Source organism: Coccomyxa subellipsoidea (genome assembly GCF_000258705.1).
Source record: "Coccomyxa subellipsoidea C-169, whole genome shotgun sequence".
Taxonomy (NCBI): Eukaryota; Viridiplantae; Chlorophyta; class Trebouxiophyceae; family Coccomyxaceae; genus Coccomyxa; species Coccomyxa subellipsoidea.
In genome coordinates, this window is record NW_005178041.1 from 1,328,462 (window position 1) to 1,355,069 (window position 26,608).

At 54.6% G+C, this 26,608-nt stretch overlaps 5 protein-coding genes across 5 annotated transcripts; 3 read left to right on the top strand and 2 right to left on the bottom strand.

Annotated features, from left to right (window-relative positions):
- Nucleotides 1–1,517: 1,517 nt before the first annotated feature.
- On the bottom strand, nucleotides 1,518–2,693 carry COCSUDRAFT_83574 (hypothetical protein; the record flags this gene model as incomplete). Its single annotated transcript, XM_005651502.1, has 5 exons — nucleotides 1,518–1,565; nucleotides 1,758–1,879; nucleotides 2,022–2,070; nucleotides 2,336–2,400; nucleotides 2,678–2,693. 5 exons carry the CDS (start codon nucleotides 2,691–2,693, stop codon nucleotides 1,518–1,520), a joined length of 300 nt encoding a protein of 99 aa, XP_005651559.1.
- A 30-nt stretch (nucleotides 2,694–2,723) lies between these two features.
- COCSUDRAFT_11974 (hypothetical protein) lies at nucleotides 2,724–3,899 on the top strand (the record flags this gene model as incomplete). The annotated part of the gene is made up of 3 exons (XM_005650963.1): nucleotides 2,724–2,948; nucleotides 3,091–3,225; nucleotides 3,384–3,899. The coding sequence occupies 3 exons, from the start codon at nucleotides 2,724–2,726 to the stop codon at nucleotides 3,897–3,899; spliced, it is 876 nt and encodes a 291-aa protein (XP_005651020.1).
- Nucleotides 3,900–4,920: 1,021 nt separating this feature from the next.
- On the bottom strand, nucleotides 4,921–6,344 carry COCSUDRAFT_52345 (zf-DNL-domain-containing protein). Its single transcript, XM_005650964.1, has 6 exons — nucleotides 6,083–6,344; nucleotides 5,933–5,982; nucleotides 5,723–5,839; nucleotides 5,462–5,620; nucleotides 5,215–5,379; nucleotides 4,921–5,107 (listed from the first exon to the last, which is right to left on the bottom strand). The coding sequence occupies exons 1-5, from the start codon at nucleotides 6,157–6,159 to the stop codon at nucleotides 5,303–5,305; spliced, it is 480 nt and encodes a 159-aa protein (XP_005651021.1). The 5' UTR covers nucleotides 6,160–6,344; the 3' UTR covers nucleotides 4,921–5,107; nucleotides 5,215–5,302.
- A 4,367-nt stretch (nucleotides 6,345–10,711) lies between these two features.
- On the top strand, nucleotides 10,712–18,419 carry COCSUDRAFT_11749 (ARM repeat-containing protein; the record flags this gene model as incomplete). The annotated part of the gene is made up of 18 exons (XM_005650965.1): nucleotides 10,712–10,879; nucleotides 10,969–11,022; nucleotides 11,106–11,171; nucleotides 11,273–11,542; nucleotides 11,889–12,083; nucleotides 12,377–12,541; nucleotides 12,839–13,114; nucleotides 13,457–13,663; nucleotides 13,947–14,096; nucleotides 14,218–14,363; nucleotides 14,704–14,929; nucleotides 15,233–15,367; nucleotides 15,629–15,823; nucleotides 16,148–16,357; nucleotides 16,641–16,845; nucleotides 17,098–17,287; nucleotides 17,601–17,804; nucleotides 18,053–18,419. 18 exons carry the CDS (start codon nucleotides 10,712–10,714, stop codon nucleotides 18,417–18,419), a joined length of 3,429 nt encoding a protein of 1,142 aa, XP_005651022.1.
- A 735-nt stretch (nucleotides 18,420–19,154) lies between these two features.
- COCSUDRAFT_64509 (hypothetical protein) lies at nucleotides 19,155–25,168 on the top strand (the record flags this gene model as incomplete). The annotated part of the gene is made up of 16 exons (XM_005650966.1): nucleotides 19,155–19,369; nucleotides 20,158–20,323; nucleotides 20,428–20,773; nucleotides 20,900–21,136; nucleotides 21,264–21,400; nucleotides 21,520–21,700; nucleotides 21,844–22,052; nucleotides 22,196–22,414; nucleotides 22,523–22,657; nucleotides 22,786–22,995; nucleotides 23,109–23,285; nucleotides 23,416–23,664; nucleotides 23,810–23,990; nucleotides 24,165–24,331; nucleotides 24,522–24,758; nucleotides 25,037–25,168. The coding sequence occupies exons 2-16, from the start codon at nucleotides 20,162–20,164 to the stop codon at nucleotides 25,166–25,168; spliced, it is 2,979 nt and encodes a 992-aa protein (XP_005651023.1). The 5' UTR covers nucleotides 19,155–19,369; nucleotides 20,158–20,161.
- Between the last annotated feature and the right edge of the window lie 1,440 nt (nucleotides 25,169–26,608).

The window sequence follows — 26,608 nt, forward strand, 5'->3', positions numbered from 1 at the left end:
CCACGGAAAGCGTGTTGCGCGTGCCATCCGTTGCATAGGTCAGGGGCCAAATTGTTCGGGGCGGTCTTTAATTCAGGCCATCAAGGACTTTGGAGAAGGGCTTCGCTGCATCGGGCAGGGGAGAGATCGCTCAGGGCCCCCTCTAACGGTGGCCTTTGAGAACGGGGGCAAAAGTGCGTCACACTGGGACCTTTGGAGTGTTCATACTCTGCTGCCATTTGGAGAATTTCAGGAGTCAGCGTGCGTTGACACACATCTGTGGGGCAATGCCTCTCTTGGGAATCAACACGTTTGTTGTGAGGGTGCAGGAACTTCCAGGACTTTGAGTCTGAGCCTAACGCTTGGAGGACTTGGATGCATGGTGAGCGATGTACCAACCGGAGTCTTGTGTGGTGCCACTGTCATCTTCTTATGCAATCTGGTGAGGAGTCCCCTCTGAAAACAAGAATCAGGCAATGTTTGCTGCACTGTATATATGCAAATGGCAGGAAAACTCTGGCAGAAAACAGAAATACCTCAGCAGATCATGCAGGTTCGGCGCATGAAAGCCATCGATGAATGACAACCCTCACTCTTTATGCAGATGTAGCTAAGAGAAGCAGAGAGGAGCAAACTGACTCTCAAGGATTCCCATTTGAGAGCACTGCGATTGTCTGAATTCCCTCGGAGGTATATTTTCGAGAAGTGAAGCTATTGTCCCTTCCATGGGTACACCCAGGACTGATTTGTGACACTGTCAGATATTCAGCAATGTACATAACTGTTTCTGTCTTGCATGGCAATTTCGTTATTAAAAAGAGCAGCTCTCTCCTGCAGCTTTGACATGCATGCCAGTGGACATGATCATGAGCGCACAAATTTCTGGGCAGAAGATCTGCCCCATTCTGTGCTAGCCCTTTGGAGGTGCAGGACATCAATGATAGGCCAATTGCAAGCTAGGAACAGAAATTTGACATGTCAGCATTTGCTGGTGGCATTGCGCACTTCTTGTACAGAATTATGCCTGGCAGACCAGAAGCACAAGTGCTGAAGCTGGCAAACATCTATTTTCACCTTACGTGCCCCGGGCATCATGGGCCATCATTAGAGATGCGTGTGCATGCAAATGGTTGAATCATGCCTCCTCCTGAATATTGAGTGTGGCTCTGCAATTGCAAGATCATTATCATTGATGCGCATCAATATTGCATTAATGTATACACTGTACAGTGACCAACGCGAGGCTATTTTCCTGTTTGTGCTAAAATGTTGCTGGTTTATTTGTGCACCACGTGTGGACAAATCCGAGAATCTGATATAGCCATCTCCTCAGCTGAGCCGGTAACTGGGTCACTTGTAACGTCCATCAGTCTTGACTGCTCTCCTACAGTTCCTGACACTCATGATGTGACAGCAGTAGTACAAGTAATGTGCTGTTCTTGTCCTGTCACATGCCCAGTATCAAAATGAAAATACTTGAGTCTCTTCCAGGCATGACTACTGCATGGATTAAGCAACAGTCTCTAATGTCAACTCTTTCACTGCCCCGTCCACATGAGACTTGAGAGCCTCCAGTGTTCGGCCGCCTGCATGATCATACAAGGTGAGTCAGCAGTGCCATCCTGTAGGCGCTTATCTTCACTTCGTTGCCCCAAGCAGTTCAGCATGGCTGTACATTCCCTGGTCTTGTAGAGCAATCATATGCATGGAAACTTACCTCTGAACACTGCATGGCTCTCGCCATTGTAGTAAGACTTCAGAGACGGGTACCCTGTCACCTCAGCCTTCTCACACACGTCCTTGGCGCTTGTGCAATCGACCTGGGCGATTACTACATCCTTGCTGTTCTTGTAGTTGTCTGCCAGCTGGCTCCATGTTGGCGCAAGCTTTTTGCAGTGGCCTGAGGGTCACAGAATAGTCAGGATCAGGCCCACAGACACGAAGGCATTGGCGCATGATGGACCTGCACAACTGTATTCTGCAGCAGATGTGTCATGCGCCGCTATACAGCTACACCGGTATTTCATAGTCAGCAAACTCACCACACCACGGTGCAAAGAATTTAATGAAGTAGACCCTTCCATCTGCAACCTGTCACAGCAAATGAAAACTCAAACACACTCTCGCCATAGAAGGTAAGCCAAGAGTTACACCATAAACAGGCACGCCCTCAGCACCGAGCAGCAACGTTGACTACTCAAACAGGTCACCCATTCTATTTAGACAACATTTGGGATGCACAGGGCCACATAAACCACATAATAGTCCCTCAAGACGTGGTGATGGTCGTGGAAGCAATCAGGAAAGATATTACTCCAGAATGTTCAGGATGGTGCAAAAGTTTAGAGGATCTTACCTTCTCTTTGAATGTGCTGCTGTCAAGCTTGATCACGTTGCTGTGATCGAACAGGCCCGCACTTCCTGAACAGACAAGTGTGCAAAACACTGCAATCAGCACAACTGAAGCGATCTTCATCCTTGAGGACGTGCACAATTAGCCACCAGGAGTTTTGCTTCTTTCCTGAAGGTTGAACTGCTATTCGTGTCACTTTTTGTCGAAATGCAAAGCCGATCGATGCCCTCGCGGTGTTTCTTTAGATGTTGCATCGACCCTTTCTAATTCACGGGGTTTGCTAAGCGGGCTTCCAGAAACCCCTTCTTGTCTGAGCTTTGCTCAGCTCAAAAAACATCAATTCACCCGAGGGACCTTCCATTCTAGAGAGCTTTGATTGCGGTGATTGACTATGGAAGCTACTGTAGTTTGCATTGACAACAGCGAATGGACCAGGAATGGAGACTATGCACCAACAAGATTCCAAGCCCAGGCTGATGCTGTCAATCTTTTAGCGGGCGCCAAGACCGAGGCGAATCCCGAAAATACTGTTGGTGTGCTGACAATGGCCGGCAAGTCACCGCGTGTGCTTGTCACGCCTACACCTGACCTGGGCAAGATCCTTAACTCGATGCAGGTGGGAGAAGTCCTCTGGTCAAGTCCTTCACAATCGTTGTTTTCGGTATTTCTTGTAAGGGTTGCGTTGTTGACGTGCGGAGGAGGCAGACTTGGCGTGTACCATGCCCTCAAAGGTGATGAACCGTGCCTCTGTGCTGCAGAACCTGGATATTGAAGGGCAGGCAAACCTGTCCAGCGCGGTGCAGATAGCGCAGCTGGCCTTGAAGCATCGACAGAACAAAAACCAGCGGCAGAGAATAGTCATCTTCATTGGGAGCCCAATCGCTGAGGACAAGGTAAGCAATCTTTCTTTGATTATCAAGCCTGCTATCAAGCCAGCTGTACATGTATGAGCCGATCGTTTCGTACGCTTTCCTCGATGCCAGGTCATCTCCATGCTTGCATGAGCTATGTGCACTGCTCTTCCTTTATTCTGAGATTGACAATATTGCAGGACAAGCTGGTCAAGGTGGCCAAGAAGCTGAAGAAGAACAACGTGGCGGTAGATGTGGTGGCGTTTGGAAGTGAGGAGACCAACGGCGAGAAGCTCGAGAGCTTCATCGCGGCAGTCAACTCGGGAGACAACTCGCACCTCATCACCGTGCCAGCGGGGACCATCCTGTCGGACATGCTGTTCGGCTCGCCCATCTTCCAGATAGACGGCGGGGCCGGCTACGGCGCAGCTCCCGGCGGGGAGGGTGCGGCTGGCGGGGATGCGTTCGAGTTTGGAGTGGACCCCAACATGGACCCAGAGCTGGCCATGGCTCTGCGCGTCTCCATGCAGGAGGAGCGCGCGCGCCAGGAGGCTGCCACTGCTGCCGCTGCCGCCGCGGAGGGCACCGCCGGGGAGGCAGGTGTGCACAGTGCATCGTACTTTGCTCTTACGACATTCACGTCCTTCATGCGCAAGCAATCCAATATATGCAGTGTGAAGGGCAGGGCATTTTGTCGATGTGTGACAGTGCTATGAATGGCTCATTCTTGCGAGACGACCTCCTGTGTGCTTATCGGGAGTTTGCTGCATGCTGTAGGGCCATCTGCAGCCCCGGCTGGCGATGCTGACAAAGCCGCTGCTGTCCCGGCGCCTGTCGATGAGGCCACGCCCATGGACGAGGACGCTCTGCTGCAGCAAGCCCTGGCAATGTCCATGCAGGTAGGGCTGCTGTCCTCTCAGTGCCTGATCAATTTAGCATTTCAGCTTTGAGCCGTAAAATGACTTATTTCTGTACCTGTGAATATGCACACCAGTTTGTCATTCTGTGGAGGAGGGCGCAGAGCGCCTTTCACATCCAACATGATTGCTGCTGGGACAGGTTGACAGTGCAGCTGCTGGCGAGGCTCAGCCCAACAGTGCCGCTCCTTCTGCAGCCGCCCCAAATGCAAGCAGTGGCGTAGACGCGGCAATGGATGATGTCGACGATGAGGACCTGCGCTTGGCCCTGCAGATGTCCATGGCGGTGTGTTCTGCGCATGCTCCCCGCGTGTAAAATTAGGCTTGGGCAAGCAAAGTATGCTGTGATTGAGGCAGTACGGCTTGCTGCAGCCCCGTTAAAGGTGTGGTGTCTGCGCAGGGTGAGGCAGCTGAGGCAGGGAAGGCTCCCCAGGGGGATGTGGCGGATGTCCTGAACGACACAGACTATGTGAACTCGCTGCTGGGCAGCCTGCCAGGCGTGGACCCCAACGACCCTGCTCTCCAGGGAGCGCTTGCCAGCCTCACCAAGTCCACAGACAAGGAGGAGGAGGAGAAGGAGGGGGACAAGGGCGGAAAGTAGAGCTTGTGACTTTGTCACCCTGTGCACCAAGACCCACTATGGCGGACTTCTAGCTGGGAACCGTTGAGCGTCTGGCATATTACACTTCATTGCAGCTGGAGTCACGATTATGAGACGCACAGCGTGTCGGAAGAAGAGGGTGTAAGTTTCAGCTTCTAAAAGTTCATCAGCTTGAAGCTAATCACTGGGTCAGCAAAGTTACAATATGCACCGTGCAGTGACTGTCAATGTTACAACACTTGAAGGCATCAACATTGCTTACTTGCTGGTTAAGCTTTCAGCTCAAAGCTTCCTCGCTTCGTAAGATCTGGTATAAGATTTAGATACTTGAACACTAAGGAGCTCAGGATGTCATACACTTGCACTGCAAAGACTCTGGCTTCAGCTCCCAAGCAACTGCAATTATCTGCGCAAGGAACAAAGCATTCTCAGCTGGCAGTTACCATTCATAGAGCAAATGTCAGGGGATGGCTACGAGCAACAATGAGGCTGCTAATTCATATATTAACCTACCCACTGTTTCTAGGGACAGCTCCATCACACATCGCTCCAGAATCTCCCTCGCTCCATTTGTCACCATATGATTGCCCTCAGGGCTAGGCTACTTGCTGGTCTGGCCTTCCAGCTCCTCCAAGGTGAGCTCAAGGGTGCCATCATCTCGGCCACGTCGTATCACTTCTGCAATCGAAATTTGTATTTACGCTCAGTCATCTCAAACACTCACGAGCGCTTAGGGAAGGGTCTGAGCACATGCACGCACCTTCGCCACGCTCGCGCAGGATTTCCTCAATGTTCTGCTTCTCGCCATACCATCCCAGCCGGTCTGATAACAGATGGTGAGACTGGCAACCAGGGCACTTCACGATCACCACGCCGTGATCATAGGCTCGCTTGCTGAAGGGCTTCACCGATCGAGTATCTGTTGCCATTGATGGGACCCATTAGTATTGGTACCATGTGGAATCCAGTTGGCAGCAGCAGGATTTCTCTACATGGAAAACACGTGTCCAGCAGTTCGCACCGCATTTGGTGCAGGTGAAGACAGCAAGCATGTCTTTGCCAGAAGATGTATGAGCTCCTTCTGCTTCAGTGCTTTGCCCATCAGCATTTGAGGTGGCAGCTCCAAGTGACCTATGATCTGCTCCACACAAACTGGAGGAGTCAAGGTGTGCCTTTCCTTGGTTGTCTGTCTGAAAGATAGATGCTCATAGACAAAGCTGAAGCAACATACCGCTATATGGAAGCCGCGTTGCAGGTGCAGTTTGGTTTGCAGACAAGACCCTGAAAGGGAGTTGGTAGACAGCATTAGAAATCTGCTCAGAACATGTAATAAAGAGCAATTGCAGTACTCATGAGCGCAGCAATGAACATGATCATCTACCTGCTTTCCTGCTGTGCTTCTCTGGCTGCACTCCTAAGGCAGGTGGCAGCCACTTTCCTGAGGGTTGATGATAACATTGTATGTGCACCTTGATACCACACCAGTGATAAAGTGCAGATTTCGATGACCTTTGGAGGAGAACGAATGAGGATTGCTGAAGTCACCAGACAGGATTGCAACTGCACATATCTACAATCAAGCCGTGCCTCACGGATTTATAATATGATGACCTCGAGTTGCAGACCCCACGAGTACAATAATTATCATAATACCTTGCAGTGAATGCGCTTTGTCTTTCTCATCTGCTTGCCATCGAGATCTATCGAACCAGCACAGACATCAATAGGACGGCGTTTTGCCTTCTTTGCACGTCTTGCAGCGGGAATTGTGATGCTCATGTATCACACATATACGAAGCTTAGGGGCTTGGAGAAAGCATTCTGAGTTTGCAGTCATCATGTCGGATTCAGGAGCTTCCCGATCGCAGCACAAGGGATCTCGGCGTCAGGCCCATCGAAGAGTTGGAAGCACCAAGCCGTTTCATAACTTTGAGCCTGCAACGAATCATCAGGCCTTCAATTCAGTTGGGCACACTGATCAATTTGGCAAAGGCTTTGAGCCACAAAATGGTTCGTACCATCCGGAGTCTGGGCCAGTGCAGGATGTGCAACTCAACAACAACGCTGCCCGCAGTGAGTCCAGCGAGAGCGAGCGAATTTCAGCTTTGCATGGCAATCTTCATAGCAGAACCCTACCAAAAGATACTCACGGTCTTCAACAGTACCAGGCAGATTTGCAAGGCGAGCTGGGCCGCCTGACAAAGGTGGGGTTGGGATTACCATGATGTGCACTGTTTGACTTTCGGTTCCAGATTTGTCACCCGCACATGTGCTAGTGCGTATTACGGCAAGTTTGCGCGATCATCCTTTGCACACATTTTTCGCCGAGTTTTGACAGTGTGATCATGCATTATCGAGACTTTTTCTTTGTACGACGCTGACATATTTGTGTTCTTGCAATTGCAGGTTCAAGATGTTGTTACTGCGATCCTGCATGATCGGTCTGAAGCCCAAAGGCTGAATGTCGAGCTGAAGGAAGAGAGGGAAAAGGCTGATGCAGCAGGCGAGCTGCACAGGAGCAGGCTTGCCCAAGCCGAGAGCAATTGCAAAGTACGCATGTGATCTCATTTTCAACATCAATTCGTTCCTTGCGATGATACGCTCTTTGCTTTTTTGTTTATGACTTGAACACTCAAATGTGCAGGCAGAGGTGGCGAAGGCGCGGCAACTGCAACAGCAGGTGAATGAGCTACAGGAGCAGGAGCGGCAGCTGCACCATGCTTTGTATGAAGCCCAACAACACGTTAAAAACAGGTGCGCGGCTGCTTGACACGGGCGAATACTAAGGATTCCATCGCAGATCAAAGGTACATTCTGTGACATGCAAACCATGATGCATCTCTCGTCGAATTGCCTGATCTTTTTATTGAATTGGTCCAGGGAGTCGGTGTTGGCACACTGGAAGGAGGAGCAGCGGGCGGCAGACGCCGAGGCTGCGCGCAAGGTGGCGACAGCCGAGGCAGCAACTGGGAGAGCAGAGGAGGAGCTCAGAGCAGCGCAGGCTGAGATTTCTGCCCTCCACCAGAGCGCAGCGGAGAGGTGTGTGACCCATCCTCAGCCCTGCTTTCAAGGTTCTTCACAGGACGTTGGCTTGTGCCACATGTGTTCCAGGTCTGTGTCATGCTCATAGACTGCGCATAGAGACGGGTGGCATGTGGCCTGCTCAATTCTGCAGGCAGCCGGAGGAGGAGAGACGAAAGGCGGAGATGGTGGCTATGATGGATCAGTGGCAAGGATTGGTGAAGGGCAAGGAGGATGAGGTCAGCCGTCTGCAGCAGCAAGTCAACAACCTGCAGTCGCAGGTGAGCTCACCTCCTGCAGTAATAAGATCTGGCACTTCACAAGGAGCTTCACTGGCCTTCACATCGATATCCTTATTTGTCACCTTTGGAAACTGTTCTTTGTTCTTCCATACATGTGCTGTTTGCTGCAATTGCTTCAACACGGTTTCTTTGACTAAGACTGTACTGAGAGTATCCTGGGTGGATGGGTGTGTAGGTGTGGCACTTCCAGAGCGAGATTGCGCAGATGGACGTGCACTACCGCCGAGAGCTGGACGCCCTGGTGGCATCCAAGGCCGCAGTCGAAGCAGAGCTGCGCGAGCTGCGTGAAGGGGCTGCTGTGACCGGGCCTGCGCTGCGCCTGCCACAGCCAGCTGCTGTTCCCCTGCCCTTTATCCCTCAGCCCGCGGCGCTCCCCGGGGTGCGCTCATGCTGTTTTGCTATCCTTCCCATTCCTGACTATTCAGATGATGGTTCGTTGTGTTGCTATGGAAACATGAACTGCAACTTTTGTGGTCTTAGAAGGGACTATCAATGATTGTGGCTTGTGTGTCTCAGGCGCAGCCAGAGGGCAGGGCAACGCCCACCCCTTCCACCAGCCGCTCGGTGCCGCAGAAGGGGATTAAGAGTGGGAGCATGTTGGATGCTACGCAGCGCAGCGTTGCACCAGAGCTGCATCTCATCATGAACGGCGGCCCTGCTTACGGCGCCGTCCCTGACACCGCCCCTGTGAGTCTCTGGCTCACTGCATTGAGCTGCTGAAGCTGACACACCCTCGGTGGCTATTGTTAACAAATCTGCAAAGTCATGCTGACGATGCTGACATGGTCTTTTCTTGCACAGGAGCTGCTTTCAGAGCAGCGACTGGTGGATGCGCTTCTTGACATCGTGCCAAGGGGAGAGGCACACGCCAAGAAACTTTCCCAGAATGACTACCAGAAGCTGGAGGTCAGTCATTGCCTCTTCTTGAAGGTCTAGCTTTGTCATATAAAGAAAGCCATGGCAAACATCATCACTCATGCATCACCTTTTCTCTATTGTCATGGCGCGGTTGCCTGTGCAGGCTTCTCTTGGGGGCAGGAGGTGGGATCAGGCCTACCAGGCCAAGTACGGCAGCTTGGCAGATTTCATGCGCACCCATCCTGAGGCGTTCTATCAGAGCGCCAATGGAGCCTTCTATCGCCCTGAGGCCCCTGCTCGCTTACCACCCGCACCTAACGCAGCATCCTCCACTGGGACTTCCACAGCGTTGATAATCCCACCAGGTGCCTTCACACACCTGGCTTCTTTTGATACCCTCCGATTTTTCATGCCGCTTTTGGATTGATTTGATGTGAGTTGGATTGTCGATTGCGCTGGTTTACAGGCTTCGTAAATGTGTATACTTGGTGCTCACGCGGAGGCGGGGCTGGAGTTGACAATCTTTTGTTGACTTACAGGCGCAGCGAAGGCAGCTGTGGCGCCCAAGAGGCCTACTGTGATCAGCGCGGTGGTCACGCCTGCCGCGCCAGCACACATGCGTGCTAAGCGAGCCGCCGGCGGCAGCGGCGGCTCGGCGAATGCAGATGCAAAGCAGCAGGCGCCGCCGCCGCAGGGGCAGCTGCAGCAGGAGCAGCCGGCTCCTCCTGCACGGACACTCGCTGTGCCGGTTAATGTGGCGCTGGGGTCAGGCCGCCCACAGAAGGCCTCAGAGAAGGGGAATGCAGCAGTGGCACCCTCGCAGCCAGAGAAGAGGTCAGAGGGCCGGAAGCCGGAGCAGGTGAACGGCAGTGCTGGTCCGTCAAAGCAGCAGCAAGGCTACCTCCATGCCGCCAAGAGGAGTCAGGCAGCACCACCCAAACACTCGCAGGCCGAGTATCCTGAGCTCACTGGGGACAGCAAGGACCGGCACAGGGAAGCTCCCGCCAAAGAGCACAAGCCTGGCCTCAGCCTGCCACCCGGCTTGCCGCGGCCGTCTAGCGGAGCAGACAGACAGAACAGCGCCAAGGAAGCGAATGGCGGCAGTGACAGGTTTGCCCCTGGAGTGAGTCAGAGGAACGAGGGGGAGGGGGACAGCAACAGCAGAGAAGCTGCAGCAGATGGTAAGGGGCATGCGCAATCGTCGGCGTCTCATCAAAATGGCGGTGGAGCAGACAAGGAGAAATTGAAGAAGAAGCGGAATGCCAAGAAGGTGAAGAGCGGGAGCGGAGCGGGCATTGTTGGGGCCCCTTGAATTTCCTTTCTTCCAATGAAATGTGTATATTGTAGACAATTCCAAGGTGTCTCTCTCTCTCTTAACTTGCAAAAAACCTTTTGGGGCTGTCAGCCTTTGGGGCACCATGCCTCTACTTGGAATGAAGATATTCGAGATTGAACTTACTTCATGGACGTGCACAATTTGGCAAGTAACATCTGCAAATGCATTTTTGCATTCCTCTTCCTCCTCTTTCCCTCCCCCAGATTCATCACCGATTACTAACATTAGTATGGTGGGCGGTGGACACGAGCAAATGCACAAGCATCTTCAGTTCGATAGCAGATTCTTGTTGCTCATTGAAATATTCTGATGTTTAATTGAAGGCTTGTCCTGTTGAAGTGGTATCGACATGCCGCCTGACGCGATTTGAAGCATCAACATTCCTGACGGTCATCACATAGTCTTCCTGAGAAATTGTTTCTTGGATTGTGTATCGAACATGGCGTCTACGGATGTCCAGAGAATCCTGTCGGATAGAAATGCATTTGCGATGATGATTTCGCAAATGTTATCGCCACAGAACGATCAGCGACAAGCAGCCGAAGCATTGTTCACGGAGGTCAAGAAGAATGCGGACGTAACAGCTACAAACCTGATTGGGCTCCTCAGACAATCCCAAGACATGGAGTCGAGGGCCTTCTGCGCTGTCATGCTGCGTAGGGTATGCCCACCTTTTAAATGAATTGAAGAACATGTGCGCTTGGCTGGCCAATCATGCAGTGTGCTCAGAAGTGCTCCATAATGGTGCAGGTCCTCACGAAAGATGAGCCATCGCTGTGGCCACAATGCAGCCCTGCAGTCCAGGTATGCAAATTGCTCTGCCTGCTGCCTGTCTGACAGCTGTGCTCTGGAGCTCCATCACCAACATACTGCTGGCTCACCTGCAGGCACTCATCAGGACAGAGCTCTTGAACTGCATAAAGGATGAGAAGGCGCAGACCATCTCCAAGAAGGTGCGCAATGATTGGCAATTTCCTGCTGACAGAAAATATGGCAGGTGGGCGATTCAACCTAGTCCTGCGCGGGGGCACTGAGCAGATGGTGCACACCCCAGGTGTGCGACACAGTGGCGGAGCTGGCCAGCGGCACATATGAGGAGCTGGGCTGGCCGGAGCTGCTGCCGTTCATCTTCCAGTGCGTGCAGAGCGCTGACACGCGGCTGCAGGAGAGCTCGCTGCTGGTGTTTGCGCAGCTGGCACGCCACATCATGGGCACGCTGCGCCAGTACATGGGCACGCTGCACGAGGTGCTAGCGCGCACGCTGGCCTCCTCCAGCCAGGACGTGGCCCTGGCCGCCATGCGCGCCACCTCCAACTTCGTGCAGGTGCCGGACCCTTTTTATCGTGCTGAGCGCTGTCGGCCTCCAGTGCTGTCGATGCTAGTGGTGGTGCAGGGGGCTAGACAATCAAGCCTGGGCAGGCTCTTCTCCATATGGAGGACCTCTTTGCGCTCTTGCAGGCTGGCCTGGCAGAATGCTACTGCTGATTGCCTGGTCATTGAGGGTTCTCCTGGATCCGGTGATCAATGAAACTTAAAGAAGGATTACATATTCAGCTGCAGTGCTGTTATGCACGCTGGACTTGTACGGTGTCTGGGTTGTGAGATGGTCCAGGTGGTTACAGAAAAAGCAAGGAGAGCCCTTGCAGCCAGTTGGATTGGTGGCCATGCAGGAGCTTGAGGATCCGGTGGAGCGGGACAAGTTCCAGAGCACGATCCCGGCGCAGCTGCGACTGATCTGGAACACGCTGCAGGCGGGGGATGAGGGGGCTGCGCAGGAGGCGCTCGAGCTGTTCATCGAGATTGCTGAGGCACACCCGCGCTTCCTGCGCCGCAACCTGCCCGAGATCGCAGACGCCATGCTGCAGGTGGGCACACACACCCTCAGCCCATGCCCCGTCAATCTAGTACTTTGGACAGAGAGACTTGGCCTTTAGGATAGCATTTGTTTGTTGTCTAGAGAGGGCCTTTCTCAATACCAGTGCTCACCCAGCTATCTAGATTTACATCGCCCTTCTAGCAACTGCGTTGCCGGTGGAATTGCCTCGCAGAGTCGATGCATGGTGGTGGCAGCCTATGCAGGGACTGGAAGGGTGAGGGGCAGGTTCAGATTAGCTGTTGTAAGAACAGCCGCAAGCAAGTGTTTATGCAATTTTGATAGGTGGCAGAGGCCGAAGAGTTGGAGGACAGCACGCGGCAGCTGGCGGCGGAGTTTCTGGTGACGCTCGCTGAGGCGCGCGACAAGGCGCCCGGCATGATGCGCAAGCTGCCCGCGCAGGTCACCCGCCTCTTCCAGTGCCTAGTCACCTTCCTACTCGACGTTGAGGTGCGCTGCAGCTGCTGCCTGCTGCTCCTTTGTGCCCCACATATACTGGTGCTGCTATATCATAGATTAATCAACCAAAGCAGACTGCCAAATTACCCTTCAATGGCAAAACCTGCTCAACGAAAGCTGGAAATTCAAATGCGGCTGTGCAAGCGCTTCTAAAAATCTATGTACATGCATCCTTGATGGTTCTGGGATTGTGACAATATCAGCAGCTCCTCTGGAAGATCTTCCGGCCCTGGCCTCAATGCGCATGTCACAGCAGGCATCCTCAGGCGGTTCTGCATGCGCGTGCAGGACGATCCGAGGTGGCACGCGGCGGACAGCGACAGGCACGAGAGCGAGGGGGAGGGAGAGCGGTATGAGTTTGGGCAGGAGTGCCTGGACCGCATATCGCTGGCGCTGGGCGGCAACACGATAGTGCCGCTGGCGTCCACGCTGCTGCCGGCGCTGATGCAGGACCCCGACTGGAAGAAGCGCCACGCCGCGCTCATCTGCCTGTCCCAGATCGCAGAGGGCTGTGTCAAGGTCCTCACCAAGAACATCTCCGGCCTGGCCGACCTCTGCCTCCTGGTGCGCCTTGACCTTCCTTCCTCTCCCTGCATCGCCCTGCCTCCAATGTCCTGACCTGGGCCCACGAAGGCATATGGTGTGCATATCAAACACTTACTCCCGTCGGAGAAAGCCTCAGCTGGTCCCGCATGCAGAAGCCAGATGATATGTGGATTCCGCAATCGCTGCATCCGGAGGCAGTCTGAGCAATGCACTACATGTGTGGCGCTCGGCTTGGAAGGCAAGGATTGGTGTCAGTGGAGGAGCTACGCACATGGGGTGGTGGGACGACAGTTGTGCGGCATTTGGGCGGCAACTTTCGTGCGGCGGCTGGGATGAGCAAGTGTTGTCACGTGCGCGCAGGGGCTGCGGGATGCGCACAGCAAGGTGCGGTGGGCGGCGTGCCAGGCGGTGGGGCAGCTTTGCACGGACTTGGGCCCGGACATGCAGGAGGCAGAGCACGCGCGCCTGCTGCCGGGCCTCATGTCCGTCATGGACGATTTTACGCAGCCCCGCGTGCAGGCCCACGCCGCCGCAGCCGTCGTTAACTTCTCCGAGAACTGCGAGCAGGTGCTGCCACCTGTTCTGCTGTCACTCCCTGTCGTATCTGTATTTAGCTGAGTCTGGAGGCCCTTAAATAATGCAGGAATCCTAAAACTGTGACGTCGTCACAGAGATAGCTTCCTGTTAGAGTCCACCGCTGACTGCTCTTGCTCCTTGCCGACCGCAGTGGTGATTTGGACCTCGCAAGAGCAGGACCAAGACTGGCAACCAGTGCTTGAGCATATAACAGAGTGCATCACAAATCTGTGCCAGATGCACCCAAAACTGATGTGATGGACGGGTTGTGCAGGACCTGCTTCCGCCGTACCTGGATGTGCTCATCCCCAAGCTGCTGGGCTTGCTGCAGAACGGGCAGAAGCTGGTGCAGGAGGGCGCGCTGACCGCCATGGCCTCCGTGGCTGACTGTGCCAAGGACAAGTTCGTCAAGTACTATGACCAGGTGAAGCCAGCACCCGGTAGTGAGTCATACTGCTCTGCACAGACGCACGAATTCTCCTGATGATTCGCTGCATGAAATTCGCGTTGTCTTGAGGGCTGACTAAGCCATGATCCTTGATCAGGTGATGCCCCTGCTGCGGCATATCCTGTCGAATGCCACGGACAAGTCGCACGCGCTGCTGCGGGCCAAGGCGCTGGAGTGCATCAGCCTGGTGGGCATGGCCGTCGGCAGGGAGCAGTTCCGCCAGGACGCCCACCACGTCATGCAGTTCATGCAGACCCTGCAGGCACGCCCCTTGCCCGCACTTTGTCCTAATCCAGATCTTTTCTACATCCACATCTTGGTTTACTTAAAGTGATGGCGAGAGACCTGCCCAAGGTGCATGTTGCACGCGGGTGTGGCGGGGCATGATGGCATGCGCTTCCATCACGGTGTATCCACATCCTATCTTATTATATTATAACCCCAACATAAATTGTCATTCGACCATTGCATTCCCATCAAAATATATACTACAAGGGCCCCTTCTATTATTTATAACCATGAGACGCTTGATGTCCATTCCCTAAACTCTGCTAAGTTGAGAAGGTTGTTAGGGGTATTGGAGTGAGTCCTCGGGGTTTGTGGTGCAGGCGCAGCCGGCGGATGCGGATGACCCGACGGGCGGGTACATGCTGCAGGCGGGCGCGCGCATCTGCAAGAGCCTGGGCGAGGAGTTCCTGCCCTACCTGGGCATCGTCATGCCCCCGCTGCTGCACAGCGCCCAACTCAAGCCGGACGTCCGCGTCACCGAGGCAGACTCTGATGATGATGAGGATGACAACGACGAGGATGTGCGTTGCTTGCCGCCTGCCAAGTTTATGCATGTCATGCACTGTGTGACAAGGCTGTGTGTGCCAGAGATGAGCTTGTGTGATGGCAGTGACATGGCAGTGATATGTCTGCAGTGTGCATGCGGGAAGCATTGAGAGACTCCGCATGAAGCATTGAATGGTGACAGGAATTGAGAGGAGAGGCAGTGGCAACCGCATCTTGGCGCACAAGAACTTTATGTGGGCAATTTTCCAGGGCTGAGGGGTGTAGCTGTGCCTGAACAGTGACATGTGCCTGACCGTTGGCTGGCATTCTGTTTTCAGATTGAGACGATCTACCTGGGAGACAGGAAGTTGAGCGTGCGCACGAGTGTGCTGGAGGAGAAGGCAACCGCCTGCAACATGCTGTGCTGCTATGCTGACGAGCTCAAGGAGGGCTTCTACCCCTTTGTGGAACAGGTGAGCCAACCACCGCTGCACACTGCGTGCATTGACGAGGGGGGAAATCACAAGAATCTTAAAATCATATTGCATATTTTGTTTCTGCCCATACGCCAGACAGGGTGCAGGTGCAGGAGAGCTGCAAATGCAGCTGCAGTGGATGTCTTTTGGGTGCCAGCTTGCACACTCCTCATGCAGATTAACCAGCGAGCTAGTGCTGTGCTTGCATGTGACAGAGTGCACCTTGGTCAGCGAGTGATTGAATGTGGGGTGGTGCAGGTGACGGGGATCATGCTGCCTCTGCTGAAGTTCTACTTCCACGAGGAGGTGCGGCAGGCCGCGGTGCAGTCGCTGCCAGACCTGCTGCGCTCCGCCTTCCTGGCCGCGCAGAAGGGCCTGCCGGGCGCCGACGCCGACTACGTGCGCCGCATGGTCGACTTCATCTGGGCGCCCCTCATGGAGACCATGGCCAAGGTGCGGCGGAGGCCCCAGCTGCCCACACACATGCACTTGCCGGACCCACAACGCTCATTGCTTCCACGGACCCGGCCTTTGTCCCGTATCTGTCATGGCTTTTCTAGGCCCGGGCTGTCTTTCGTCACTGTCGTGGATGATCAACAGTTGGGCCAGCTGTCCTGCTCCTGTGACTGCCCACTGCCATAGTGGGGCACAGGCCCTACACACACTCAGAAGAGATGCTTCTGATAATGGAGGGTTCCTGGTCAAGCCTTTGGAGCCAGACTTCTGCTAGCATGTGCCAGAACAGGTGAAGTAACCTTATGTGATTGTGCGGGGCAGGAGCCGGACACGGAGGTGATGTCGAGCCTGCTGGAGACGGTGGAGGAGATCATAGAGCTGCTGGACGTCAGCATCCTGCCCATCGATAAGCTGGGCGTCACCTTTGAGCGCCTGTGCGACCTGCTCGCCGATTCCATGAAACGCCGCGCTGAGCGCCAGCTGCGCCGCAGCGCCGAGGACTTTGACGAGGAGGAGGCGGAGGCCCTGGAGGTGAAAATGTCGTTTCGCTCAGCCACGTCACCACAGGCTTCTATCCCAATAATGCCGCCGCCGCTGCGCCACGAGCCTGGCTGCCGTCGCTTGTTCGGTTGCCAGTTGCACGAGTCGCATTCGGACATTCTAGTGCAGACATTTGGGGACCAAGGAACAAGGAGTTCGGGGCAGCGTAAAGCAGTGAGACAGTTGAAGGACTGTGTGAGCTGTGCCGAAGAATGATTGCAAGGAGCCATCATGGCGTGGAGGCGAGCTCATGTGCGCCCTATTCCCGCTGCAGGAGGAGAACGAGGGGGAGGAGGACCTGCTGGACCAGTTCTCGTCGGTGCTGTCGGCGGTGCTTAAGCGTCACGGGGACAGCGCGATGCCGCTCGTGGATACTTTGCTGCCGTCCCTAGCACCGCTGCTGGATCCGCAGCGCACGCCCGAGGAACGACGCGTCGCCATCTGCATCCTCGACGACATCCTCGAGTTCTCCCCTGCCGGTGCGCGCGCACTGCGGGCTGCGCTGAGGGCAGCTGTAGCAAGAACTGACCACCAAGCGCGCTGCAGTGCCCCTCATTTGAATCTGCCGCCTTGTGCACCCGCACCTGCCACCCCCTTGTGTACACCTAGAGCTCTTTGTGGCCTTTCTTCCTTCATTGTCACTGCATGCAGCTCCTCAGCAGCTGAGCAATGGGGAGCTGGTGTGGAGACAAGAAAGCAGGAGGGTTTTGAGCCATTCCGATTGCGTGCAGGTGCGGCCAAGTACCTGAGCTACTCGCTGCCGCACCTGCTGGAGGGGTGTAAGGACAAGGACGCCAACGTGCGGCAGTGCTCCGTGTACGGCCTGGGCATCCTCGCGGCGCAGCACCAGGAAGCCTTCCGCCCCACTGTCCCCACCGCCCTCGTCCACATCCTCGGCATCGTTACCGCGCCAGATGGCAGGTGACCCCACCTGCTGCCACCTGGCCCGGGCCATCCACTCTATCGCAGTAGGAGTGCAACGTGCATGGTGCCTGTATTGTATGTGCACCCCCAGCCTCTACCGCTCTCCACAAACTATTGTTTCTCTTGTTGACTGTTATGATTGGAGCGTTGGAACATTTTTCAAGGATAGCCTGTCTGCAGACGCATCTCTCCTCTGGCAGGAACAGCATGTTATACTTACAGTGATGATCCAAGAGGGAACCGCAGACTGTCAAACCTCCATTTTGATTGATCAAGCTTGCCTGAAGGGGTTTGGTTGGTGCATCTGCAGGGAAGAGGACAATGAGATGGCGACGGAGAACGCGGTGGCGGCGCTGGGCAAGGTGCTGGAGTTCCACGGGGCCGCCATAGAGGCGTCGGCGGCCGCGCAGTCGTGGGACGTGTGGATTAGCTCGTTGCCACTGCGGGAGGACAAGGTGGAGGCCCGGCATGTGCACGCGCAGCTCGTGCGCCACCTCCAAGCCTCAGACGTCCGGTGCGCGCCGCCAGCTGGCTCATGACATGCCTGTTGCCATGCATGGTTGACAAAGACAGGATAATGATGATCAGTCCCTCTGGGCAGCTTTAGAAGCGCCTTGTATGGTGGAATTAGAGTCATTGTCTAGAGATATAGGAACCCGCCATTCATGGCTAACGAAAAGCTGCGGGTGGACAAGATATTTTTTTATTTGGGTGATTTGCTGTGGGGAAAAAGGTATTGAGGGGTTCTCTGCTGGGAGACAGAGTGCTTGGGGAGAACAACAAGAACCTGGGCAAGATTGTGGCGGTGCTTGCAAAGTGCTTGGGCAAGGGCAGCGGCGGAAAGGACAGCTTGGTGGATGCTGACACGTGGCAGAAGATTGTGACGCTGCTGCAGCAAATGAACAGCAGCCTGCCTCCTACGGTGAGCTGCTCACTTTTTCTTATGGTAGCATGTCTGGCTGCTCATGTCGTGTCCTATGACGCACTGATGATGTGGTGTCATGATGTGATCCATCTCAGTGGGCCAATATTGCCTGGTCTGCAGGTCATGCAAGAGTTCTACAGCCAGCTCAAACCCAAGGAGAGGACGAGACTAGAAGCTGCGTTGTCCGGGCAAGCCGCATCATAGTCGCAACCATGAGGGATCGATGCTTGAAGTGGAGTGTTGCACAGTGGGTGGGCACAATGTGCGGTTGCCAGCATTTGTCACGACCATTTGCGCCTCTGTCCTGTTGCCAAGCAGCTGCAGATTGCTGATCTACGGAAGTTAATATTCTGTGCTATAGAGTCTGATTTGAGGATATTGGTTTTCTGTTTGCTGAGGACGCCCTTTCCAACGACGGGCCCGGGGTCCAAGGGTTGCATGTTGGTCATGCATGACAAATAATAATGATATAATTATCGCACCATGAAGCGCTCATCGAGGATATCCTTACTCTGTGTTGCCGATTGGGTCATCATCCAACGGTGGTGGCATGTGAAACAGCAGGGTACAATCAATCCTGCAATAGAACACCATCTCGTCCAATATTTTCTGTAGTGGCCCGCGGGCCGTTGCAACTTGCTTGAAGGTGGCCGGCTGGGGACACGTGTCCGTAGGTGCACATAGTCATGCATAACCCATGAGATCATCGATGGGTACCTCACTTGAAGAGTTTGGAAGAGCAGGGTTTGTTCCTCAGCATGGTCATGTACATGTCAAGTGAGACAGCTGTCCCATTATGTGAGTCAAATTTGTATGGCGTGTGGGCACCTGCGGGACAATTTTGTAATCGGGCAGCCTAAACAGGATTTCATGCGCAAGGCTCTTGCATCAAGCGAGGCCAGTCAAGCCCTTGGAAGCCGTGGAGCCACAGGGTGTCTCGGAAGTTCCTGGCTATTGCCTTACAACGCAGCAGACACTTGTGCCTCATCTCATCTTTCTACAGCCCTTCTTGTAGGTGGAGGATACCTCGTGGTGTTGGACGTCCAAACAAAGTCATTGCCAGGCCGAAAAGAGAGGTGACGCGAGCAAAGATATCAGCCAGGGAAGGGGCGCCCAAAGGCAACGAACAGAGGCACAAGGCTGTCACCTAAAGGGTGCGCTTACTGCGCCAACGCTGCATCGATACGCACTGTCTAAAGTGTAAAGGACACATACATGTTTCGATCAGCTCAGCAGCCGTGCTTAGACCATGTTCCTGGCTTGGCTGGACAAAGCGAACGCTTGCCAATCGGAACAAGATGTCAAATTGGATCGTTAGGCCGCTTTGGCACGGCCCTGAGGACGCTGTCTTTGCGGGGTTATGTTTCGTGGTTCCAGTAGCTACTGGCCAGCGGGATTGGGGGAAAAAATGAAGGATGGCTGATGCCTACACGTCAGTTCTGCATCGCATCACTAGCGTGTTCTTGGTTGGTTGAGTGAGTCGCATCGTCGATACGACAGGAATGACAGGGAAGGCTCTCCGGCTATTAGGGCCACTTATGAGCACTGGCTATCTACTTTGCCAACAGAGCGGGTTCAAAAAGATCCTTGATGTGTTTGGGTCAATACTGGTGTGCTGTTGAGGAGGAGAAGTTGTATTTCTTTGTTGATGGCGTTTCAATCGAGGCATACAACCAAAGGATGAGATCAAACTTGTGATTTAGGTGGTTTAGTACCCTTCTGTACCTACATTTGTCACTGCGCCTCATAATGTGACATCAGATATTGTCGGTTTCAGTTCTCTTGCGGAAGGAGCCAATTCTGCCTGACACTGCCTATGGAGGGGTGATGGCTCCCTGAAGGCTATTTCTTGTGAGCTTGAGGGCTCCTTGGTTCCCTTTGCACCTAGCAAAATGCATGTTGTGTGACTGCAGCACGGTACTGAGGTGCTTGTTTTTTGCAGGTGGATGGAGACAGGCTTGGGCCCCACAGCCGCAGCATGGGGCCAGCTGTCCTCCATCAATACCCCTGGGAGCACTGGGCTTGACTTCTCTGTCAGGAGCTCAAATAGTGGACTCTTGGATCTGCACTCACACCACTGGGGACCTATTGTGTACCCTCAGTCTGAGGCAAGTGACTTTACATGTGGCACCTTGGCACTTTCCCTCGTAGTTGGGCCGCATGCAAGTTGCTAGTGCCGATGTCCAATACTGCCGTTGTGATCTTCTGACAGGCAGCTGGAGATGCAAGGAGTCAACAGAGAGTCATGTCAAACGCGCCTGTAGGCCCCGAAGGGACCAGTGGCAGCGAGAACATGGCAAACAGCAGCGAGCACAGCCAGAGAGTGTCGAGCTCGGAAGCACTGCTCTCGTCCTCGTCAGCATCCAGCCTGGCGCTGCCGGGCGCAGCCGAGGGGCCCATCCGCGGGGGCCCGGCTGAGAGCAGTGGCAGGGGGTGGGGGGACCTGTCGGGGGACATGCAGCAGCGCCTGAGCCTTGGCCAGGGGCAGCAGCCCCGGCGCAGCTCCGACAGCTCTGCCAGCATACCGCGCGCCTACAGCAACGAGCGGCTTGCACCAGGTCTGCTTTATGCATGCTGCAAACGCTTCCATTCCTGTTTATGTTCCTCTTCTCTTGCACAGCACATGAAGGAATACTGCTATGGGACATAGGCGCACGCTGAGGCATTCTCATTTCACTGCGCAGAGCACAGGAGCATCGGCGACCCACGGCTGCCCACATACAGCTCGCATGAGCGGCTGGATCAGCTGCATGGGTTGTCCGTGAGGCAGGCGTCCAGCTCGGACATTGAGGGGCGCCGGCTGGACTCCTCGCCCAGCCTGCACAGGCGCGGCACCGGCAGCGGAACAGAGGAGGACATCTTCAGCGCTGTGGGCGGCCTGGAGATCGACGCAGACCACCGCAGCAGCAGCGTCAGCCAAAGTGAGCTTCCACGACACATGCCTTGGCCAAATTCCTTGGTCTGTGCTTTGCATTGCAGGCTGTGGTTTGCTAGTACGGAGGGAGACAAATTGCTGGATTACATGTAAATTTGTTTATGAAATCGCAGGTATGGACAACATGTCGCACGTCAGCAGCAGGAGCCACATGTCGATGGAGCCAGCAATCGAGCGGGAGACTCGCACTCTGGTCGTCAAGGATGTGAATCCTGACGTGAGCGACGCAGAGTTCAAGCAGCTCTTCGAGGTAATAATACTAGATTAGGCATCTTCAAAGACAGCTCTGCTTTCATGTTATGTTTGCAAGTGGCCATGATTTATCTTGATGTGCGCGGCTGAATCGTCTCTCGCTGGGTGTGCTTGCAGCAATATGGAGACTTGCGCACCCTGTACACAGCCTGCAAGGAGCAAGGGTGGCTCATGATCAGCTACTGGAATATTATTGCAGCCAAGCTTGCAAAGGTCAACCTAGACAGACAGGTCATTCATGGCAGGCAGTGTGGAGTCCAGTTTGCTCCCAACAAGGAGGCGAAGGAGCTCCAAGAAGGTGTGTACATGCCCTTTAAAGTTGAACCAATCAATTATAGGTTGTGTGGCTTTTCAATATGCGTACTCGAGCAAGAATGCAACAAGCCTTTTCCTAAACATATTGTGCCTTCGTGCTGCTGCTGAGCAGTGTTATTGCTGCAGGCATGGTGACCCTGACGAACCACAACCCAGATCTGACCGATCAGGACATCTGCCGGATGCTCCAAGCAGAGTACGGGGAAGTGTACAGCATCATGACCCCTCCCGACAACCTGCACAAGCGCCACATCGAGTTCTGCGATGTGCGCCACGCCCAAGCTGCAAAGCAGGCGCTGGAGGGCATCGCTGCGAAGATCCCCACCATCAGCGAGGTCAGAACATATTTCTTGCCTGCGTCTTGCGTGTAGCCCTGCCCACCAAAATGATGAACAAGTCGTGCCAAGGAGTGATCCGGAACTGTGCAAATGAAGCATGCATCGGGTCCTGACATGCAGAGGTGTTGGCGTGTGTGCAGCAAGGGACAGTGGGGGGGGATGCACCGAGCGGCATGCGCAACGTGCAGTCCACGCATACCTTCTTTCCGCAGGCCGGCCCGGCCGCGGCGCCATCAGTGCAGCAGGACATGCGGCCGCACTCCTGGGACAACTCTGGCGCCCAGCTCAACAACATGGCCATGCAGTCCCAGATGCTGCACCAGCTCAGCCCCCAGCTGCTTGCATCCCTGAGCTCGCAGGTGAGCATCCTGTGCTCTCATGGCTCTTGAGATGTTTTCATATGCTAGTCCACCATTCCTGCTGGAGACGTCGTTGCGGCAATTCTTGACTAAGTGGCTCCATCGCAGGGCCTTTTCAACCAGCAGGGTGGCATGACCCAGAATGGAAGCAGCGGCAACCTTGCCGGCCTGCAGGCTGATGTGGACAATCTCATGCGCGCAAACTACCTGGACTCTGCGCAAGGAAACAACGCTGCAATGCAGGTCTTGCCTTCTACATCGTCTCGGAAGTGTTTTTGAATTCGTGAATCTCAGATTGCCTTTCAGTCTGGCCATGTGAGATGATGATGCCACTTGCTTGGGTTCTGAGGAGCTCTCATGGTGTTGTGCAGGTCCAGGCGCTGCTGAGTGGCTCCACCAACAGCCTGAGCGGCCTCCAGGGGGGCAGCCACCAAAACTTGGCAGGCGTGTCCGGCAGGGGCATGGGGCCGGGCCCCAACAGCAGTCCCCTGCGCAGTGGGCCCAGCGTCAACATGGACGGCCCCTCCGCCCTCCTCTCTGGGGGCAGCCAGCACCTGTCGGCCTCCCAGCTTTTCTCCCTGGTGAGCCTGCACATAGTCTTTTGTAACCACTGTTGTCATCTCGTTGTTTTGGAAAGACCGGAAAAAAAATGTAGGTCATGTTTGTTCTGAATGTGAAGCATGTTGCTGCTCAGGGGTCGGGCAATCAGCAGGTGCAGAACCCGGACCAGGGCGACAACTTCAGCCGCCGCAATGCGTCCATGTCTACTGGCAACCTGGCTGATCTGTACAACCAGCCTGGCCTGATCAACAATGGCATGCAGGGAGGGCTGCGCGGCGTTGCCTCCACCTCCAATATCTGGGACGGCCAGGTCAGCATTTTCCGCTTTCAAAATGTACATGACCTTGCATGCCCTTCAGATTCGCCAGTGGTGCGTGCTAGAGCATGGTAAGCTTGTCCTGGACATGGGAAGCGAAGGCGGATGTGTGATTGCAATGCAGGGTGATGGGGGCGGCTGGGGAGGGCTGTCGAGCAACCCTAGCCAGGCAGCGATGCAGGCGCAGGCTCTGGCTGCGCTGCAGCTGCAGCTGGCGGGCGGCTTGGACCAGGGCGCGGGGCCCTTCAATCCCGGCGCGCCCACCTCGCTCACCGCCTTTGCGCAGCAGCACCTGCTCCAGCAGCAGCTGCAGAACCTCAGCCTCCAGACCAATCTCAGCCTGCAGCAGAACACCGCCGCCCTCCTGGCCAAGGTGAGCCCTGCTTCAAATTGTCAATGCTATCCGGAATTTGCTTGCAATGTGGTCTTCCAGGTAATAGCGGCTTGCAGTATTGACAATTGCGGCAGGTCATGCAGCATGTGGTGTCAAGGCTGACAAGGAATTGGGTGGTAAGCAGGTACAGCAGCAGGCTGGAGCACTGAGGGGACTGGCGGCGTCGGGCCATGCGCGAAAGGGCAGCCGGGATGATCTGGCGGGCGGCCGCCTCAGCCGGCGCGTGCAGGACCCGGCCGCCGAAGCCGAGCGCAAGGCCGCTCAGGAGAAGATGTACTCCCTCGACATGGACAAGGTCGCCAAAGGTGCAGCTCTCCACCTGATCAATTGAGATAAACCCCGGCACATTCCCAGCGGGCTCTTTCTTCATGTCTACTCCGAATGCTGATGGAAAACATTGTTAAGTTGTCTGTTATGACATATAGTCTCAGCAAAGTTCCATGATGATGGAGACTTACTGGGACTTGCTGTGGTGGCAGGTGAGGACAAGCGGACGACGTTGATGATAAAGAATATCCCCAACAAGTACACGCAGAAGATGCTGCTGGCCACCATCGACGAGGACTTCAGGGGCCAGTACGACTTCTTCTACCTGCCCATCGACTTCAAGAACAAGTGCAATGTCGGCTACGCCTTCATCAACATGGTGCGCTCAGCCCGCCTCGCCACGCTGCTGCGCCTGTTGCTGTGCACAACCCAGCAGTATTTCTCAGCCTGCTCAGTTGAATGCTGATCAGTTGGGTGCCGCATTTGCGGCCGTACTTGCACCTAACGCAGTGTGCTGTGTATCTGATTGGCAACTCCGAGGTCTGAACGTGCAAGGTTCTTATGTGCAGATCCTGCCAGAGTACATTCCGGCGCTGTTCCACCGGTTCCATGCTAAGAAGTGGGAGAAGTTCAACAGCGAGAAGGTGTGCCACATCAGCTACGCGCGCATCCAGGGCAAGAGCAGCCTGGTGACGCACTTCCAGAACAGCAGCCTGCTGCACGAGGACAAGCGATGCCGCCCCATTATCTTCCGCACTGACGGCAATGTCGCCGGCGAGCAGGAGCCCTTCCCCGCAGGGCCCAATGTGAGCGCCACCTATGACTTTCTTTGTCATGCAAATGGACTGCTATGTCTTTGCCCATTGCCTGTATTTTTAGTGCGGCACCACATCGTTGTTCATCCCATGTGACTGTGGCCCAGCACCATGCTCCATGATGGGTGTACTCAGCAGGACTTGCATTGTGAGTGGGGCAGTACTGGCGGTTGTGCTAATTGTTTGATCCCCAGAAGCATGCGCTTTTGTTGTGAGAGAATGTCGGTGGTGAGGATAGGAGCTCTGACTGGTACGGTGTGGTGTGACAGGTGCGGTCGAGGCCGGCGCGGCCGGGCAGTGCAGGCGCGGGGCTCAACACCCTGGCAGCCTCTCCCAGTCTGGGCGCTCTGCCAGGCAGCAACATGGCTGTGCCCAGGCACATGCCAGGCCCCGGGTGGTGAAAGCAGCAATGGGAGGGCCTGAAGTCCCCGCAGGATAAGTTCCAATGACAGCGGTGATACGTCTGAATGACCCACTGGTTGAAGTGGTCTCCTGCCAGTCGCAAGCCTTGGTGTCTGTCGAGGCATGCGCACGGAGCAGCGGGCACAGTCGTGGCAGTCAGGAATCCGAAGGTGATTTTTAGTGGTTTGTTTTGGCGCTGGTGAATCACTGGCAAACGGGACCCTAATCAGGATAGGTATCTCTGCAAAGGAGACCCCACAATTTTCTTCTTTTTTATGAAATAACGGAACGCGAAACCAGACAAGAGTCAGGTCCATCCGGTCGTGCAGGCGATAGGTTGAGCTCTGGATGACATGACAAGGCATGTATGAGCGTGTGAGAGAGGGATAGACATAGTCGCAAGGTCTGAAGAGGCTCAAATGTCACAAGCACAGATTGACTGGGCCGATCATCTGACGTACATGGAAGCATTCTCTTCTTTTCCGTTTGGCCGTCACGACCCAGACGTTTGACGTGCGTTTGCATTTGTCGGGTTTTTGGGCAAGGCTTTTGAGCAGCAACTGGGTGTCTTTGTTTGTGTGCAAGGAGCCCTGACGCGAGCGCCACTTGCCAATGTCAAATCAGTGCCCAGGAAACGCTACCCAGCTGTTGCAACTGGCGGTGCTGCCAAAGCAACTGAGGGGTGGCATGCAAGTTGAGATGGTGGGCCATACAGGAAGAAATAGCCGAGGTGGCACTGGGTGAGATTAGGGAAAACACAAGTTTGGAGGGAGCTGCCTTTGACTGATCGCAGCAAAGAATTGCAGATAGAGGTATTCTTATGCAAGGGAATCTGCATACTGGATGTCTTTTTGTGGGCCTGCAGGGTTTGCTGTCATGTGCAGGGGTGGGTTGCAGGAGCATGAGGTCGTGTTAGTCCAAGGAAATGGGATGTCGCTTGGCACCCCTTTTTTTGCGCTGGTATGCGCCTGATGTGCAGCACTGTGAGTGCTGGATGCGCTATCTTTGTGGCATGCTCCCATGCATGCCTGGATGTAGGACAACCCGCTGATTTTGATGTTTTTCATGACTACATTTTGTTCTGATAGATAGGCCCGTCATTGTGACACTGTTTGCGCCTGCGCCGTGGAACTTGCTGTACATATCGTCAAGAGCTGCTGTGGCTGAAACACACAAAGATCCATTGGAGGTGTAGCCGGCTGAGAGACTTCTGATAAGATTATTACTTCGTGTGAGATTGGCACTGCTCAAGAATGAATGTATGTGTGTCTAGCCGTCTGTAGGTAGGAATGTAGGAATTAGCCATGTACCGTGTGTTGTGCGCTGATGCATGCTTCTTGCATCCCTACGCTGTGCTTTGTGTCCTGTAAGAAATACTCGTGCTGGTCTGGAATACAAGAATTACCACCAAGGCGATCTCCATTGGATTCACGAAACAA

Excerpts from the sequence above, each read along its gene's own strand:
- COCSUDRAFT_52345 (XM_005650964.1), bottom strand. The coding sequence starts at position 6,159 with ATGTTATCATCAACCCTCAGGAAAGTGGCTGCCACCTGCCTTAGGAGT. Across the intron at positions 5,840-5,932 it reads AACGCGGCTTCCATATAGCG|ATCATAGGTCACTTGGAGCT; the intron begins GTATGTTGCTTC and ends TGTGTGGAGCAG. Across the intron at positions 5,621-5,722 it reads CTTCACCTGCACCAAATGCG|ATACTCGATCGGTGAAGCCC; the intron begins GTGCGAACTGCT and ends CAATGGCAACAG.